Source organism: Spermophilus citellus (genome assembly GCF_964194105.1).
Source record: "Spermophilus citellus genome assembly, chromosome: 1".
Classification (NCBI taxonomy): Eukaryota; Metazoa; Chordata; class Mammalia; order Rodentia; family Sciuridae; genus Spermophilus; species Spermophilus citellus.
The window spans coordinates 178516672-178537798 of NC_138182.1; the positions used below are offsets into that span (position 1 = coordinate 178516672).

Genomic DNA, 21127 nt, shown 5'->3' on the forward strand with positions numbered 1-21127 from the left:
TTATATTTTTATGTATTTGGAACATCGTTTATATACAGTATTTAGTACAATTATGTTTATCTATTTACTGATATATATCAGCTTAAATCTTCTATCATGTCTTTCTACTTGTTTTTATCCATCATTTGTCCTTGCTCACGCTTTTCTTATTTCCTTTTAAAACTATATTTTTATTATTAAATTTTTCTCATCAACTCTTTAGATACACGTTCTTACATTTTTCTTTTATTTCTTTATTTCTCCTTGAGTACTTTTATTACTTTAAAGGGTACACACAGCATTTGCTTATTACATTCTATCTTAAAATAGCATTTCTCTATTTATTTGACATTGCAAAGATTTTATAACACTTTAATTTCATTTACTTACCTTTAATCTTTTAATTTTTTTGTTACCACCTATTCTATTTCTACATATTTAAAATTGCAGGAGTAATATTAACATTAAAGTATCAACATTCATTCACATGTACCATATTTGCCTTTTCTGATCTTCCTCATGCCTTCCCACTTTTTAAAAGCATGTTTGTTTGCTTGATTCTTTATAATATTATTTATTTTTCTTTTGTGCTAAAAATTTATGTTAGCATTCCATATAGTACCCCTCTACTAAAAAACGTAATTTTTAGTGCTGTTTTTTGGTGGTTAGTTGGTGATACTACTAATGAGCTACATACCTAACCTAAGTTTTAGAGCCTCAGATATGCTAAGTAAGCACTCTACTACTGAGCTATATCTCCATCCTAATTTTTAGTTTTTATTTATATTAAAACATGTCTTTTGTCTTTAGTTTTGAATGATACTTTCACTGACTATAAAATGCTAGCTTGACAATTATTTTCTTCAGTATCTTAAAGACACTATCTTATTTTCTTCTAGGTTTTGTAGTTATTGTTGAAAGGTCAACCTAAATCATCATGATGTCCCCTTTGAAATTGAAAAATCTCTACCTGCTTTTAAAATCCTCTGACCTCCCTCTTTCTCTCATTTTTGCATTTTTTTCTCCTTAGAAATTTTACCAGAAAACGTCCAAGTGTATTCTCCTGGCATTTATTCTATCTGAGGTTTTAGATCTTGAAACTATAGCTTGATGTTTTATCATCATTTTGAAAAATTATGTAAAAATATTTTGAGATTTTTTTTCTCCATCTTTCTTACTGTTTTGTAAGACTCTACTTGTATGGATTTTTAAAATTTTATTGTTATGCATATATCTTTTAAGTCCTTTTATGTATTTTTACCCTTTTTTTTAAAAAAAAAATTCTATGCCTTGGTTATATTTCAGAATGGAGTACTAGAAACCTGACTGCTCCTGAATGCTATTTGTTGACAGAAGGGTTAGGTTCTGAGATGACTGAGGTAGCATCAAACCATTGTACTAAGGTACTTCCCAGGAGTCACTTTCTTGGAATGATTGGTTTGTGATAACAGCTCATCAGTTTCCTGCTCTGGTTTATAATTCTGAGTACAAGAGTTCTGAGGTCAGAGCAAGAAAAACAACAACAACAACAACAAAAACCCTTTAGTTATCAAATCCTTTGGTGCAGACTTCTTTTTACTCTTCTGTTGTCAGAAGGTCCCTCAGCAGGAACTGGTGTGTGTCTGATTGCTTTTCTCCAGAGATTAATTCTTTAGTATTTGGCGAATACTCACATGCAGACTCATGCTTTGTCTGAATTAGGATGCCTTGTGGTTCTGAAACAAATTCCAGGCTGTTTCCTCATTCTTTTCTGATGTTTGCTTAACATTTTTCAGGATCACTTGTTGATGACTCACCTCTAGATTTATATGTCAATCTTATGCATTCTGCTTAGTTATGTGCCTTTTATCTGTTTACTTTTTATTCCTGAAAATTACCTCTTACTTGCTTATTTGTTCTTGAGAGTTCATAGATTAAAATATTTCTTTTAAAGTAGGGTTAGTGTGGTCAGAAAATAAATTGAGACAAATAATGTGATTAATTTATCATTTTAAATTATAAACACCAGGAACATGATTTCTCTATTTTACTATAGATGCTGATTATCATTACTTCTGATTATGTTGTATTACTTTTGGTGATGATGGAGTCGCTCTGAGCAAACTGTGGATTTACTATGGCTACCCTGATAAGATATTCTTACTTTAATTTTAGGACAGCGTATAATTCATGGTAATCAACAGGATTTATTGAATTAGGACAAAATATAGTCTATTTTTCCCCTTTATTTCTAAAATAGGAATTAAATATACAATTTGAGACTATTGAACATTCTAAAGTAATAATTGCATGTAGCTGTCATGATATTTGCAAGCCAAATATTACATTGATTCTGTGGCCTAGATTTATTATTTACTCCATTCTAGGCTGCAGTATATGAGTAAGAAAGGTATTACTATTTATTTTGTTTTACACATAAATATGAGAATTAGAATAGGAGTCAATACCTTATTCAATATTATGCAGCTGATAAATGTACAACTGGGAGAATAAACTCAAGTATATTTCATGTGTTTATAATATCGTAAAAGAAATACTTTTTTTCTGAAACATCCTTGCTTTCTTATTGGATACTTACCAAAAGAAAAAATAGCCTTCAGCAACCTGGAAATTAGAAAGAGCTTTTCCCAGCTATGGGGAAATACAAGCTATATTACTCTTTGCCAATGTTATTTTCTTTAGCGGTTGGACACTATTCTGCAAGAGACTTACATGATTTTATTTTCACTTCTCTTCCACTGTTGCTCAGATACAGCTTATTGCTGGAATATTTGCCATTTACATAATAATGATAATGAAAGAAAATTTGGTAACTGGAATTGACTATAAGTAAAACCTTTTCTTCTAACAGAGAGAAGGAGAAAAGGATCATCAGGTGCGTCTGGCAGTTGGAAATGGTATACGGAGTGATGTATGGAGACAATTTTTAGACAGGTTTGGCAATATTAAGATGTGTGAACTTTATGGAGCTACTGAAGGGAACATTTGTTTTATGAACCACACTGGGAAAATTGGATCTGTTGGAAGAACAAATTTCTTTTACAAAGTAAGTACAGCATTTTCTTTATAAAAGAGATATATTGAAGTCTGCTCTTTTCTAGAGTCTGTGCTTGTAAATTATGGTAAATATTATCATCTCTTTTAAGTTGGGAGATTCTGTAAATAAATGGTGGCTGTAGGTGAACTATGATGTTACAGATTATGGAAACCTCAGTCATAGCCTGTATTTTCACCCTATAATATGAGGTTAATGCTAGCAAATTTTTTGTTCACTTTTAAGTTTAATGATATAATGTCTAAGTAGTAAACATAGGTCGTGAAATAACTAATTTTGCTCTTTACATTTTCCTTAAGTATTTTTGTTCTACCAGTTCTACTTATCTTTAATTGCTTATGCTTCTTAAAAATTATATGTAGTCTTTTAATATACAAAAATAAAAATTTATATTAAGATGCCACTAAAACTTAAAGGTAATCAATGTCAATGATGATTGCTCAATATCAACAATGAAACACAAGATAGTGTCATAGTTTCAACTGGCCTGGAGAAAATAACTATCAAACTAAACTAGAATTTATACTCAATAATAGTATTTTTTAAGAATAAAGGTGAAAATAAAGAAAACAGTATCAAAATTCATAACACCAAAATTGATAAGACCTCAAGGGGAAATAAACAAATCTTCAATCATGTAGAATATTTGGATAATACAATAAGCAAACTACTGGAAAGCAACATATGAAGGTCCAGGTATCTAAAAACTATAAAATACCCCTTGTTTTCAAGCACTTATGAGACTTTAATAAAAATTACAGGGCCACCTAGGAAATCCCAACAAATCTCAAAAAGTACTCTGGCAACAGTTTAAGTTAGAAATAAACCTTTAACGGGACAAGTAGATAATCTAGGTATTTGGAAATACAATGGTTCTAAATTGCCTTGGGTCAAAGAAAATATCATAGAAAATATAAGATGTTATAAGACAAATTATAATGAAAATATCAATTTAAAAACTCACAGACTCATTTAAGAACAGCTGAAAATTAGTTGGAGGGAGCTAAATATATGTTAATAAAAAACAAAATAAACTGAAAGAATATAAAAGGAAAGAAATAATAAATAACAGAAATTTATGAAATAGGAAATAATAAATATTTATTATTTATTTCCATTCCTAATAACCAATAATAATCAGAAAGGGATAAATATAAAATCCATACAGGGTCTAATCTTGAAAAGGTGGAGAGAATAAATCTAAATAAAAGGCAACTGAAAAATATGAATGCACATCAAAATAGCAAGTACTTCAAAATGGCCAAGAAATATTTAGGAAAACATTTTTTCCATAGGCTCAAAAAAATAACAACAACATTCTCCTTAAAAAATAAAAGCTCCAAAGAGAGGAAGTTTTATGGAAAACAGAAATCAACAAAAGAGGCCGAAAAGCAAATATACTCAGTTCAAAGAAAAAATAGAAGAAACTAAAAATATTACAAAAGTGAACACCACATTAAAAGCATTAAAAACAAAATGGACTGTAAACAATGTTAGGAAGCAAGATGGATTGGATTAGAGTTGGCCACACGCATAAATAATAAAAAGGAAGCAAATAACATAAAGCAAAAAGAAAGATTTTATAAACATAAACAAGAATCTGACATGTGCTTACTTAATGTTCTTGCAGAAAAGATCAAAGGGAAAATAATTGAGTTATAAGAAAACTTTCTTAAAGACTTGCATATATAGGGAAATAAACATGGTACAGAATGATTATCAGACAAGGATATCTCAGTAAAATTATTGAACAAAAATTAAACAGAGGGAGATGCTGAAGTACAAAAAGTAAGGTCGTACAAAGTGGTAACTGTTTTAGGTGAGAAATAGCTCAGGTGTCTCACGTGAACACAAGAGCAAAGTCCTCAAAGCCTGATAAAAAGTCATGTCTTCACCTAAAGGTTGTAGTTCTGCCAAGTTGTTCTTTAAGTGTAAAGGTAGCAGAGGTTTTTGCAAAGTTTTAAGAAATCAAAGAATGCAATACTCATGTGTTTGCAGAAATGCAATACTTCTGTGGGAATTCATTGAATGAAACATTCTGGTCAACCAGAATAGAAAAGTGAACTTAGAAAGAATTACCTTCTGTTAAATGGTTGGATAGTCAGCTTTTAATCTATTTATATTCAATTCTTTATATTCAAAGAATTGAACAGCTCCAAATTATGTCTACCAATGGAATAGAAATATGTAAAACCTGACAATATAAAATAATTCTAATGCTGACATTAGGTTAGGTGAGATGAGAGTAGGAAGCATAGTGGCAATTTTCTCATCTTTTATAGTGCTAACTCCATAGACACAATATAAAGATAAAATATAGGAATTATGAAAAGGCTCATTTCCTTCGTATTTTCATTAAGCTTTTTTGTTGTCTTAAAAGTAGGCATCTTAAAAGCGGCTTAGAAGCCTGATGCAGAAGGGTAACCAATTTGCTTAGTTAGGTCAGTCTGAAAAACTTAGTGAGACTGTCTCAGAAAAAATAAAATTTAAAAAAGTCCAGGAAAAGTACTTGTTTAGAATGCACTAGGCCCTGTATTATGCATATACACATGCAGAAAATGAAAATAGAATCCTTTAGGGACAAGGAACCTTAACCCACTGCAAAATTAGGGAACATTTCACTCAAGACCACTTTCACTTTGATATCAACTGCAATTCTGGACTCCCTAAAACCATACCTAGATTTGATAATTTGCTAAAGGACTTGTAAAACTCACCGAAGGTTACTATCTCATGGTTATAGCTTATTATAACTAAAGGATACAGATTAAAATCAGCCAAGGAGGAAGTACATAGAGCAGATCCTGGAGAGCCCTAAGGGCAAAGCTTGTAGAAGTCCTGTCTCATGGAGATGCAATCACATTTCTCTCCTGGAAGTGATGTGTGACAGTGTGCCCAGAGCACTGTCAACTAGGAAGCTCACCTGAGCCTGGTGTCCAGATCCTCTGGGGGCTTGATCATATTCGTCTGGTTCACTGTTCACATGACTGTCCTCCATTTCCTGCTTCTCAGGAGTTGAAGCTGAACCGTGCAAAGTCCCAGCTCCACATTATCATGCATGTTGGTGTGGCTTAGAGACCCCATCATAAACCATTTTGTTACTATGTTGTTGGCTTAAGTGTCTTAGACAAATGAATACTTTTCTATCAAAAATACCATTGCAAGGACTTAGAGATTACCTTCCAGAAGCTGAGAGGGAAGGTCAGACCCCTTTTAGGGTAAGATCAAATTCTTCCCTACACAGAAGCCCATATCCCAATTCTATCTCAGCTCTGCTTCACCTATTTGACTTTGTGACTTTAACAAGTTACTTTTCTCTGGGCTCAGAGTCTCCTTGAGTATTAATAAATGAATTTTGTTTACCTTTTCCAATGTATACATTTACAAATCTGAATATGTCCAGACATATAGGGATGTGGGATAACTCCCAGGCCATTGTAGATATGTGTGTGTGGACTCAGTGGTTCTGGGGGAGCCATTTACAGAGCTGCTATGAACAGGAGTCCCTGCCACTGTGTCTGGACGTGTACAGACGATTTTAAAGTGTGGCATCTCCTTTTATTCTGTTATAATAATATAGTAATTGTAATCTCATGGTGACTTGTTGAAGGCAAGACAAAAAAAAATGGAGATGCTTCTAGCTGAACGTTAATGATGGGCGTAGGCCACCTCTAGAAGATGCTGTAATATGTTTAATTTCACTTGAATTATAAAATAACCCAGTGTTTAACCATCAAGTACTCTATATCTGATAGCAGTCTCATTGAACAGTGATTTGCTGTAGAGTGAATCTCACCCATGCACATTATTGCCAAGTGAATCTAAAAGAAATAACACTAAAGCTGATATCACAAGGTGTTAGGGAAATGATCCAAAATATAAAGCATGCTGAAACAGGAGAGAAAAGAATGAGTAATGAACAGAGCTCTATTCTTATTTGACCAAGATGATAATGGCAGTTCCAGTACTTCTCTTACTTCATTTTATTTCTTCTATGTTAGTTGACTATTATCTAATTCAGTATAAAAAATTACTTGCTTTACTGGTGAGTAAAACCTCAGTTCTTATATATAAAATGAGGGATTGAACTGAACCAACCTGTAGTTCTCTCCCGGGTCATATTTAGTGGATGTGTGTGTCCGTATAGCACGGTAACATGGACATTGCAGGAGCAGAGTAGGTAGAAATATTGGAAATGAGGGGAGACACCAGTGTGATGACTATGTCCTAACAAATTGGTCATCTCAGACCCAAATGGTATACCTATGTACCCAATGTTAGTTTAGGGGTAGTAGTGTGGAAGGCCTTTGGGAAAGTCCAGTGCGATTGTCAAGTGGCTATACTTTTTAGGCATTTGGTCACCTGTCTAGAGACTATGAAGAAAAAACAAGCAACAAAATCCTGGCATACACATAATTCATATTTGAGTGCTGTTGAATCTTTTTTTTTAAATTTCAAAAGGTGTTTCAAATTATCACACAAATGATACCTTCGCCTGCATAAGAGTATGTAATTAAATGCACGGACTGCTTCTGTCTCTTGACATCACCAATTCATACTTAAAATCTAGTAGTAGTTTCTAAGGCAAAGTGAAACTCAAAGGAAATGAAAGTCAAAGCCAGTGAAGACATGCTATTTACTAATACCTTCAGTTGTAATATTCAAATATTAATTTAATTTTCATCAATAAAAGTGGCCTGTTTGATAAATTCACATTCTAATTATTTATTTCAACTGAGGATGAGATCTACTACCAGTGAATAAATATTTTCTGTTTGCTTAATTTTGTTTTTGCAGCTTTTTTTCAATTTCCACTTGATAAAGTATGATTTTCAGAAAGATGAACCTTTGAGAAATGAAAAGGACTGGTGTAGCCAAGTGAAAAAAGGTAAAACTCATATTTGAAGAAGTCTCATGAAGGAGAGCTTTCAACTTTCTGTGTAATGATTATTGAAGTTAGGAAAAAATCATTAGTTCTAATGAGTAGTTTTACTTATTTGGAAATTCAAGACAGGTGGAATGGTTCAGTGATTAGATATTAAGAGCCCTCACTAGGTCACTCAGATGAAAAATTGTTAAAATTGAAAAGTGGTTACTATTTTGTTACTATTTGGATTATATTTTTCTTAATCTGTCACCTCTAGTTTGTAATATTGGCATATGTCTAATGTCCTAAACCACCCAATAATATAAAAATTGATGAATTTATCTTTCTGGACATACTGAAAAGTCAGACCGGCTTGGATTCAAAATTGGATTCTTACACTTGGAAACTGTAACTGTGGGCAGATTAATAAAGCTGAGTCTGTTTCTTCCTATGTGAACTACAGATAGCAATGTCTATTACATGAAGCTGTTTTTTGTCAACTAAATGAGATGGATGTGTAAATCCCTGTGGTTATTACCTTCTGCCTCTTCCCTCCCTTTTCTTCTCCTCTCCTTCTCGATTCTCCTCATCTCCCCCTCCCCATCTTTTCTCTCCTCTCTTGCTTCCCTCCTCTCCCAAGATAGAGTTTCTTATAATTTTAGGTTAGAAGTTTTAATGAAAGCAAATGCCCCAATTAACTGAACAGAATCAAGCTAGAAAACAATGTATAAATGTGTACTCAGAATTGTTTAGTTATCTAAATGACTCAGTCCAATATTACTATTTTCTGCCTCAAACTACATTTCAGAGATAACTTTCTAAATGTTCACTTCAAATGTGGAGAGAAAGGTAACAAACCTCCCCTACCTACCCCCCTCCCCATATTTCTGGTAATTGACAGATTGAAAAAAAATAAGATTTACTTATTAAAAAGAAAACCTGGAAAATCTATAAATTTCAAGCCTGAGGGGTATTTATCAGTAAGTTTCTCTAATTTAACTCTTATAGACAGTCCATTTTAGAAAAAAAAGGAATTTCTGAAGAGATTATAAAGAACTTTCTTTAGTATGTTTTATTACAATTAGTACAATATCAGGCATTGGAACTTAAAAAGCCAACTGGCCCCAAATGTCTACTTCACTCTTTTGGAATTCTCATGAATAGTTACTTGGTATATTTTTCATTAAGGCAGTATGTCTTCACAATGCAAATTATGCCTAAACAGGGAAGATATAAATACACTGTAATCTACATAAAAACATGCAATAATTAGTTTTTCAGAGAAGAAACTGACACCTGTGTCCTATAGAAGACAAAAAAAGGACATAAGTTTTATGGTAAATATGAGTCTTGTAAAAGCCAGAAATATAGGGCATATAGACTAACAGAATAGAGGTTGGAGATGAAGCTTTACAGTCTGAGGGACCTGGTTTTAAAAGCAAACAAAACCCTCCAATGCCTACATTTGATAGCTGTATGACTTTTGGCAATTTACCTTTTTTGCCTCAGTTTATTCACCTTTAACATGAAGGCCTTTCTTGCAAGTTTATGATGAGGATTAAATGGGGTATGTAACACTTTCAGAATGGTGGCTGGTACTCAGAGTGTGCTCATGGTAATGATTATAATTTGATGATGTTAGGGCTAACAATGATGTTGTGAATGAGAATGAAATGGCTGCTGTTGGAGCAGAGTAGAGGGGTAACAGCAATGAAAGTGATATAATGCAAGAAATTTCTCTACACTTTGCCAAAAGACAACCCTTTCTAATATCAGGTGACTCTGCATTGATTTATAGCAGGCAGAGCAAGCGGGCAATAGCCTTGAAGACTTCTGGGCAGTGATTGATACTTGCATCTTATTTTCTTACCAAACTCTTTTAGAAGCAGCTTTTACCTTGCAGATTGCTGAGCAAAATCTTGATTCATTTAAATAATTTTTATTTGAAAAATTATTTCAAATAATGTGTCTAAATACAAGTAGAACTAAACATGTCGTGGGATGGAAAATCTTTTTGATCTTTCATTTCTTTTCTACCAATGATTTCCATAATAACATCCCAGAGGAATAAGCCATTCTCTTAAATTTAAAATAGCATAGTATTAAGATCAGAGACGGTAATTTACACAAAAACTTTAGTTTGAGTTCTAGATCTATTTCTTTCTTTGATTTTGGTAACCTCATTCCTCTGGGCTCTAGTGCCTTCCATCTGAAATAGAAATTATGACATTATTTCAAAAGGTTTCTGTAAAAAATACATTAGTTGACCATTGCAAAAAGCTCATGGTAAGAGTACAATAAATATTGCTATCATCATTTTATTAAAATGATTAGTAGAGTTTTATTTATATTGTCAATATTATCTGTATTGAAAGCTATGTAATCCAAAGAATAGTCTTCTGTCAACCCAGAATGTAAAGAAGTTTTAAGCATCTTTCCTTTGTATTCAGCTCCCTTTTCATTGTTTTTTCTAAAGTGGTGTGTTTGTGGTAATCTGAAAGGATGTATAAGATGCAGATGCCAAGAGAGTGATGTCAAGTAGAATAAAGTTCAAAGGAAAGCCAGATGTGCAACACTGATTGTGTTAGCCAGATGTGATTTAGATGTGTTCATAGTGTATGTAACAATAGTTTTAATCAGATGGCTGCAAAATTGCCCTTTTCTCTTGCAGGAGAACCTGGACTTCTCATTTCTCCTGTGAATACAAAGAATCCCTTCTTTGGTTATGCTGGGTCTTACAGGCACACAAAAAACAAATTACTCTTTGATGTTTTTAAGAGGGGAGATGTTTACTTTAACACAGGAGACTTAATGGTCCAAGATCAGGAGAATTTCCTTTATTTTTGGGACCGTATTGGAGACACTTTCAGGTATGAACTACCTTTAGATGCCCGGCTTGTTCTATAATTGTGAAGCATGCTTCTTTGGAGATATCAGAGACCACATGCTTGGAGCTTTCAGGGAAGACTGAGTCCTTTCATTTTCATAATGCATAATGCCTTCCCATTTAAAACTTTATCAGTTATTTGTTTCTAGACTAAACTGTAAGTTCAATTTTGATATAAAATTTTGTAATTATTTTAATGAATCCGTTAAGTCCAAATCCATGAGCTCTCTTTTGGAATAGAAAACTGACAGATGTGATATCTAAGTGGTAGGATTAAAACAGAAAAACAATTTAGTCAAATATGGTCTAACTCTGATCTGATGATAAAATATTGAAAGAGAAATTTCCATTTCTTCTATTTTGTTTCCTGTTTTTGATTCCCTAAAATCATTTTAGGCCTATAACATTAGTTTGCTTTATTAAACAATGACTATAGAATAGTGAAGGCATATAGTGAGTATTTAACAAATGCTTGAATAGTGAAGACATATAGTATTTAACAAATATAGTTATATTTAATATTATTTCCTTGCCTTCATGTGCCATGTTATAAACTCACTTTACATAAAATTAGTTGCATTAAAATAAAATATTTATTTATATGAATTAAAGGAAATTAAGGAGTTAGTACTTAGAAATTAAAGTTAGTATACTAAAAGACAGCTATAACTTTTCTGTCAATTCTTTATATAATTGACCTTAGAGATGGGGAAGATTTTATGCTTGTTATTTTACCAAATAAGATTTTTGTATTGATAATCTTTGTTATTTTTTTTGTTTTGATGACATATTATAAAACATTGAATAATGATCAACTTATACCAAAAAGACCTAAAGTAACTTTAACCAACACACAGATGCTGACTTTGTTGAATTATGATCAAAGTGCTTCTTCAGAAGTATAGCAAAAAGTATAGCAATTTTGGTTCCTAGGTGCTTGCATGGAGCCAAATACAAGGCATTAAAATTAAAACTGGGCACCTAGTTTTTCAAATATGATGCATTAATTGAAATTTGTGTTTCATTTAGATGGAAAGGAGAAAATGTTGCAACCACAGAGGTTGCCGATGTTATTGGGATGTTGGATTTCATACAGGAAACAAATGTCTATGGTGTGACTGTGTCAGGTATGAGTATATCAAGTTTGGAAGGACCTTCAATAGTGTGTACAACTGTTCTTTAGTTTTAAAATTATTTTACTAATCTGATTTTCATATGCTAAAATAAATATCCTTTGTCCTAGCAAGTGATACCCTTGATTAAGCTAACAAATTCCACTGACACATCAGGGGAAAGTTACCAAGTGAATTTTGATGTCTGTGTGCATTTTTAAACAGAGTTTGAATGTTCTGGTTAGTGACTCCCTGCTTGAATATAATTGAAGCTTCTCAATAGTCTTATTTTTCTCTTAATGATTGCTATACAGGTGGGTCTCTGTAAGAATTATTTTAAAATTTGTGTGGCCTCATTGTCTTTATAAGTATGTGTATGAGGATCTTTTTATGGTGGTGAAAACAGCACAGAAAAGTGACAGGATTTGGAGTCATAGAACAAACATCCACCTTCAGTCTTTTAATTCTTTTTTTCTTATAAATGACAATGACTTCTGGATAACACTTGTGGTAGAGAGGATACCAGGAGTGGGAGTGTTTGGCTGGCAGAGCAGCGGAGGGGAGTGTTTATTTAATAAATGGCCTTTGGGTATTGAAGAAAGGCTCTGGCACATTTTGACCCCCTATAAAGATCTGTAGATGGTTTGATAAGCAGTATACGGTATATAGAATTAAGTATGAAAATACTAGTTTCTGTTTTCTTAAGTTAAAAATGTGTCCTTAGTTTTTCTGAGTTCATATTTAAAATGTATATTTCTGCCAGAATACTTTCACCTTCAAATGAATCTTTCTTTCTTTTTCTTTTTTTGAAAAAAAAAAGGTATAAATATATTTTTGAGTTGACTGGAAATGTCACATCAACAAAGATGACATAAAACCATACAATGCCAAATGGGGACACCTATGACAAACTGGTTAGTGGGTGCGTGTTAGTGATACATGACAGCATAGTCAATTTTCACAATTTATACCAACATGGAGTGCATCTTATTATAATTAGGATCCTAGTCTTGTGGATGTATGTGATGTGGAGATTCACTGTGGTATATTTATATGTGTACAAAGGAAAATTCTTTCTTAATACTTGTGTTATTGTTGGTAAGATGCAAATTATAGATATTTTATGGTATTTTCCATTCTTTCTCTTTTGGGAGGAGGGGGGTACCAGGGATTGAATCCAGGGCTGATTAACCACTGAGCCACATCTCCAGTCCTTTTCTGAATTTTATTTAGAGAAAGGGTCTCCCTGAGTTGCTTAGTGTCTCGCTGTTGCTGAAGCTGCCTTTGAACTCAAGATCCTCCTGCCTCAGCCTCCCAAGCCTCTGAGATTACAGGCATGCATCACCCACATTCCATTTATTTTATTTCTGTAGTGTAGACAATTCAGGATAAATTCTAGCCTTTCCTATTCTTTATTTATTTCTAGAGATTGAGCCTAATCTCAAAGAAGGACATAGCCTCATTCATGCTACTGTTGCATTGTTATCACTACAATAGATTTAAGTCTCTTCATATGGATAATATATAACAGGTCTATTTTTAACAATTTGTCTAATATTTATATAATTGATTATAGCTCAAACTTTTTTTCAGGTTATGAAGGAAAAACTGGAATGGCTTCTATTATTTTAAAACCAAATAAGTCTTTAGACTTAGAAAAAATTTATGAACAAGTTGTAACATCTCTACCAGCTTACGCCTGCCCACGATTTTTAAGAATTCAGGTAATTTTACAAACTAAATTTACTATCAAATTTGAGACCAGGAAACCAAGAGGTAGTTAAAGAGCAAAAATCATATTTGTAGCCTTTACATAATATGTGCACTTTTATATTACAAAGTTTCAATGAAAAGCTTAGGGATACAGAATTGATGCTAATCAATGCCATATTTGAAGCCTGAGAAAGAAGAAATCATGGTGAAATGCTAGGATGTATATATCTTTATCCTAATTATAGAATTGTTCTCTTCCTCTTCATTTGGGACCTGAGAGCCAAATGTAGGTCCCAGCAAAGGTGACAAGCAGAAACCACACCTTGAATATATCTTATGAATGCATTCAGTGTCATTTACTTAGAATTAGTTTTCACCAAGCTGACATCAAAGTGCCTGCAGAATGTGCACAGAACCTGAAGGAAATTGGCTTGATGCAATCCTGCTTTTAGTTTTATTATTCTGTTCAGAACCCCACCTTCTGTTTTGGAGAATTCTGAGTTCATTTGTTTTAGGATGAGTGTGTTTTTTATTGGGCTACCGGTATAAAGAAAAAATAATTTACCAGGCTACAGGTAACTTCACTTACCATTAACTCAAGCATTTTTTATTTAATATTATGCATCAAATACAATTTCCCAAAGTTAGTACATGCAGTCACACAGACTTTTTTTTACAATATTTATTATATCTGTATTACATCCATATTGGAGAATAACAGAGAAGTAGGTATATTATATTCTGCTTTTCTTTCTTTCTTTTTTCTTTTTTTTTTTTTTGTATTGAGTATTAAACACGGGGTGCTTAACCACTGAGACACATCCCCAGCCCTTTTTTATATTTTATTTAGAGACAGGGTTTTGCTAAGTTGCTTAGGATCTCACTAAGTTGCAGAGGCTGGCCTTGAACTCACGATCCTCTTGCCTCAGCCTCCTGAGCTGCTGGGATTATAGGAGTGAGCCACCACACCCAGTTCAAATTCATTTTAAGCATTTGCCAAGAAATACTCACAGCCAAGTCAGTGTATGTCCAATAAGACACTCATCTGGACTCTCATGAGGACATAATTAATTTATATATTTTTTCATTTTTGAGAGTTTAACATTATCTCAGATTATCTCCATAAAAATCCATTCTCATACTAAATGCTAGTAATATGTTTTAACTGAAATTTTTATTAAGATAGTTGTATATTCCTATCCAGTTTTAAGAATTAATGGAGAGAGATTCTGTATCTTTTGTCCAGTTTTTACCAAGTCACATCTATCACAACCAGAATACTGACATAACCAACCTATGCTATTAAATTTCTCTTATTTTATTTATACACATACATGTTGTGTGTTATTTTCTACCCACTCTTATTACCTTCATAGCTTCATGCATCCATGACCCCCAGGAAGATGTGAATAATCCCAACATTACAAGGTTCCTTCATGCTGTCCTTTTATAACCACACCTAGCTTCCTCCTGTCCCTCTACAACATACCCCCAAAATAACATATTTTGATGGACTAAAAAGTTTATAGTGCAGATAATATAGGTAATATTTTAAACAGTATTCCTTTAGGGCAACTTAAAAATCTCTTTAATTAAGCTGAAGAAATATTCTGGTGTAGGACTTCTTCAGAAGACTCAATTTAGAAAATATTTTAAAATCATTAACTGTCTGAAAAGAACACAGGCCATGACTGTTATGTCTATTACAGTATTTGCTATAGTTAGCACAAAACCAAATATTTAGTCAGCAGTCAAAATATCTATTAAATTAATCTGATAAAAGTAGTACAAAAGTTAAGTTGCCTCTGAAAATTCATAAAACATTATTTATCTTATTAAAAATCTAGCACAGGTTTTTTTTTAAAGAGGACTCTTTTTTTGCCAATAATTTACTTTTTATTTTTATTTTTCATGCTAGAGATAAAAGGACCATCCAAATGCTAGGCAAGCATTCTACCACTAAGCAATGCCCCCAAGCCCCCATACTTCTAAAATATGATAATATTCAGTAATGTGGGGACAAAATTGACTTGGTTCTTTCAATCTACTTGTGGAAATATGAAGCGTGACCTCTCTAGAAAGTTATTTGTGGGGCTGGGGATGTGGCTCAAGCGGTAGCACGCTCGCCTGGCATGCACGGGGTGCTGGGTTGAACCTCAGCACCACATAAAAATAAAATAAAGATGTTGTGTCCACCGAAAACTAAAAAATAAATATTAAAAAAGACAATTATGTGGTAGTATATGACTCTTTTTAAGAGTTGTCAAATCTTTTGATTTAGTGATTTCACTTCTGGAAATTTATTTCTAGAAAGTGATAAAAGATGTACAAATGTTACATGTAAGGAGATCTTTCAAAGTATTATTTATAACAGTAAAATTCTGTATTCTCTACAAACTTAAGAATAAATGCAAAAATAATTAAAACACAATAATTAGGTACAACCTTATAAAAGCCATTTTAAAATTAATTTTCTTACTAACAGATAAAAACATGAAAATATTACATTTTAACGGAATACTATGTGATGTTTTGATACATGTGTACATTATGTAATGTTTAAATAAAGTCAAATATATCTATGACCTCAGACATTTATCCTTTATGGTAAAACCTTGAAAATTATTTTCTTTTAACTTTCTGAAGTGTACAGTATTGTTATATGTAGTCACCCTAGTGTACATGAACACACCAGCACTTCTTGCTCTGATCTAACTGCAACAGCTCTCTCCAGCCTTGCTCTCTCCCCATCCTCTGGTAACCACCATTCTACTTTCAACTTCTAGATAAAACTCTTTCAGGCACTACATATTAATCAGATCATGTGGTAGTCTCTATATCAGGTACGTTTCTCTTAACATAATGATCTCCATGTTGTTTAAATGGTAGAATTCTGTTCATTTTTATGGCTAAATCATAATCCATTGTGTGTATGCCATATTTTCTCTGTCCATTTGGTTAATGACACTTTGGTTATGTCTATCTCTTGGCAATTGTGAATAGTGCTATAGTGAATACAAAAGTGCAGCCATCTCATCAACATACTGATTCATTTCTTTTAGACACATGCCCAGTAGTATGTAGTTCTTTTAATTTTTTTGAATAACCACCTGTACAGTTTCTATAAAAGCTGAACTAATATACATTCTTATCAACAGTGTGCAAGGGTTCCCTTTCCCATTTCTTCTCCAGTACTTGTTATTTTTAGTCTTTTTGATAACACCTATTCTTGGTGGTTTTAAAGTGTATTTGTCTGATGATTCATATCTTGAGCATTTTTCATATAGCTATTGGACATTCACATGTCTTCTTTTGATAAGTGTCTATTTACATCTATTGTCCATTTTTAAAAATCAGATTATTTGTTTTGCTGATATTGAGGTTTTGGAGTTTCTTATATATCTGGATGTCAACCCTTTTTCAGATGTATAGTTTGCAAATATTTTCTTCCATAATGTAAGTGTCTCTTCTCTATGTTGGTTGTATCCTTGGTTTCTCTCGAACTTTTTTCAATGTAATCCTATTTGTCTATTTTTGCTTTTGTTTCCTCTGCTTTTACAGTATTGTTCAAAACATTCTTCCCCATTCCAGTTTCTTGAAAGCCAATTTTTAAAGTATTAATTTGAAGAAAATTACATAGCCTAGGAAAATACACCTTGTATAATATTAAATATTTTTGCAAGGCAGAACATTTAATTGTATAATTATGATGATGTTGTATTTTTTAAAAAAAAAAAAGAAAGAAAAAATGACATGTGTTTCTATAGCTGCATTTAATTCTGGAAAGACAGTTTTTGGTCGGGGCAGGGAGAGGGATGCAAGAAGAAGGCTTGAAGTGCAGTTGACTCTTGAGTTAGTCCTTATGGATGGATAAAATGACCAAATTGCTCATAGAATACTGCTTGGGTTATATGTATCTTGACAGATCATCTCATTTAAGCAGGATTGTTTTCCATATTGGCAACTCTCTATAAGGGATGCACTCATATCCTTTAAAACTTTTAAAGCAGAGATTCTTAAAACTTTCTACATTCGTAGAACCTGGGATGTCTCAGTATAATTTTGTTAGGCATTCTTGGGTCAAAAAAGAAAAAAAAATGCCTAAACACTCATTTATTGACTAATTAGGTCAAAATAAACTTACAAGTATTTAGGTTTAACAAATTTGTAGTCATTTAAAACATAATGCACATTAAATTAAAGAAAAAAAAAACTCTTTCACATTACTTCCAAATAACCACAATTAATCATTAAGATGTAAGTTGGGCACTACACAACTCTTTAAACTTAAATTGTACTAGACAGAGTCAGGCTGGTTCTTACAGTATTCTCCTCCTGTAACATATTTTGTGTATTTGTATCAGAAATTGCTGTCTGTATTGCTTTTAAATTTTCTCTTCTGAAAGTCTTCTTTGTACATAATATTGTACTGGCATTGAATTAAATGCTAAGCTATGTGTTTTGAGCATACCTGTGAAAAGCTTATTGGTTATGTTCATGATTTTTATATATTGAATGAGTTAACATTTGAATAAAGTTTACATGTATATGAAACTAAAGTTTTAAATATTAAATCATTTAAAAATTTTAACATTAAATTAGTAGTAAATATATACAGAAGATATTAGATATAAAATGTTATAATTAAATATTATAGTCTGTGGTGATAAATATTTTTTGCCTTTAATACCTATTATAAATAGTAATAAATATTCCCACTCATCCTGACAATTATTTTATAGGAAAAAATGGAAACCACAGGGACATTCAAACTACAGAAGTTTCAGTTGGTGGAAGAAGGATTTAATCCTCTGAAAATTTCTGATCCACTTTACTTTATGGATAACTTGAAAAAATCTTATGTTCCTTTGACCAAACAACTTTATGATCAGATAATATTAGGGGAGATAAAACTTTAAGCTTTTGTATGCAGGGGATTTTCATGTGCTTGCCTAGGAAGACTGAGAGGAGAGTACAGATGCTTCTTGACTTACAATGGGACTTTGTTCTGATAAATCCATCATAAATTGGAAATAAATAAAAATACATTTAATACATTTAACCTATCAAACATCAGCTGGAAACTGTACATATGTGAATCTTTACTCTGGTTAAAAGGAACTAACATTAAGCACATGCTTTGTTTCCTTAATATGCAAGGTAATTTAATTTAGTAAGATTTGTTTTGCTTTAATTAACTTTAGCTGATTTTTACCTATTTGGGGATTCAATGTACAACTAAATAATTGTCATAATATTAAATATTTTAAATAATAAACAAGCAGCTAATCATTTAGACAATTTTGAAAAGTATTTTCTAATGTAAAGTTTCTAGTTTTTAAACTTACAAGTATTTTATTCAAATATTTTATTTTTATGTGTCCTATCGCTCAATAAAACCATCTTCATTAATATGTGTTTTGAGTCTTTGTTTTAGTTAGTATTAATTGTAAACTTTAAGTTAAAGGAAACTCATGTCTCTTTTATCTTAAAATCCCATGAATGTTATAGTATAAAAGTAAAAATACAAAACAACAGATCAGGAAAGCTGATATGAGAAATAGAAAGTCTGGTGGTCCATTTTCAGAATATGATATTCAGTCTTAACTGGATCCAATTGTAGCTCTGCCCGCCCTAATTTTAAAATTAGCCAATCGCATAATTGGACACCCCTGTGTCCTTCAATCAGGGTGAAGGGCACTCAACCTTAGGTTAGAGATATAAGCTGGTGGACTGCCAGCCCAGGCAGGCTTTCTAACACAGTTCCCACAGCCTGGCCTTTTGCCAGAAGTAAAGGTGTGCCTTGCCCACCCACTTTCAAGCACAAGTTTGATTTCTTGCCACATCTCGATATTTCTAACACTGGTAAGCCTAAACATTTAGGATTTTTTCTGAAAGTACATAAATGGGATCAATTTAACAATAAATTCCAACAGAGCTTTAGGAACCACTAATAATATAGGGAAAGAAGAGACCAGAATAGAACACTGGGAGTATCAACAAGATCATAGACAGAAAGGGCTGCAAGTCTGAGCAGGTTTGCTAGTAATTAAATGGAAAGTCCATCAAAAGTGCAGTGTAATGAGTGCAGCTGTGGTTTGATTTGTCCTTCAAAAGTTTGTTTGCTAGGAGGTTGGTCCCTAGTGGGGCAGTATGGAGGTGGTCAGTGGGGGGGAAACCTTCCTCAGAAGGGATTAATATAATTATCATGGGGTTAGTTCTTGCAATAGCTGGTTGTTGAAAGAGATCACACCACTCTCTTGGCTTCTGCATAAAATCCTTTCCCTTCCCACCACTTTGCCATGTTGTGATGCAGTCCTCATTAGAGGCTAAATAGGTGGAGCCTCCTAATCTTGGAATTACAGTCGTCAGATTGAGCTAAATAAACTTATTTACAAGTACACAGCATTAGGTTTTTGTTATAGCCACAAATGCATTGGCACAAAGACAAAGGGCATTGTGGAGCTGGACTGAGAAATGCAATAATACCTAGCAAAATCCCCTGTATCCGAAATACTAGCTCCCTGTACAACCAAAAGAAAAGTTTTCCTTACTTCACATTGTCTCCTACATGCTTAAAGCCTTACTTTGTTTGGAACCAAAGTTGGAGGGAGTTCATTTTTATCTTTGCTTGGGAAGCATATGTTATAAAATTTAAAAGTTTTAAATTCAAATTTTAACTACAAGTAGCATATAAGTAGAATGTACAACTTTAGAATGAAGAAATATTGGAAAATACAATTAATTTTACCAAAATCAGGAAACTTAAATGTGGAGCTACAAACACTATCATAAATAAAATTTAAACATGGGCTGGGGCTGTAGCTCAGTGGTAGAGTGTCTGTCTCGCATGTGTGAGGCACTGGGTTCAATCCTCAGCACCACATGAAAATAAATAAAGACATTGTGTCCAACTATAACTAAAAAAATTTAAAAAATAAATAAATAAAATAAAATTTAAACATACAGGAAATCTAACTATTTCCATGTGTCAATAATATACCCATATTCCCATAATACAAATTAGAATATACTAATTTCTTAAAATATATTAAGTAAATATATAAGTTGATATTTGATTTTCATATTAGTGATTTGACCTATTCCATAAGAAGTTGTTTTGTCTTTTTGTTTTTAGCCTGTAGGTGTTCTTTAGTTATTAGAAATGAGCTACTGTATTTCTACTAATTTCTAGATCTTTAAAAACTCAGTTCATGATAGTAAACTGGACACGCACATATCAACCCTTTACCACTACTTCTTCCAAATCCATTACAATTAAAGGCAAAAGATTTTGAAAAGAACCATACATTTTAAAAGTGTATGTTAGGAGTATGTGAGAGGTATAGTAGGGAATCTGTCATAATTGGATGAAATATTGTGTGAAATCACTGGAAAATAAAAAAATACAAATGAGATCATATTACCAAAGATACAGTGGAGGAAGGGGGAGAGAATAAAGCATCAAAAACAGGCAGCTGAAAATAACTTCAAAGGCAAAAGAAATGCCAACC

The 21127-nt window shown here is 32.6% G+C and overlaps 1 protein-coding gene across 1 annotated transcript in view; it reads left to right on the forward strand.

The window, feature by feature from the left end:
* Positions 1–18825, forward strand: part of SLC27A6 (solute carrier family 27 member 6) — a 60691-nt gene extending 41866 nt beyond the window's left edge. The window contains exons 6-11 of the mRNA XM_081281459.1: positions 2831–3025; positions 7832–7922; positions 10573–10771; positions 11818–11915; positions 13494–13624; positions 18356–18825. Coding sequence (XP_081137585.1) covers positions 2831–3025; positions 7832–7922; positions 10573–10771; positions 11818–11915; positions 13494–13624; positions 18356–18532 — 891 coding nt within the window. The 3' untranslated portion in view covers positions 18533–18825. The remainder of the gene's footprint in view (positions 1–2830; positions 3026–7831; positions 7923–10572; positions 10772–11817; positions 11916–13493; positions 13625–18355) is intronic.
* Positions 18826–21127: the final 2302 nt, after the last annotated feature.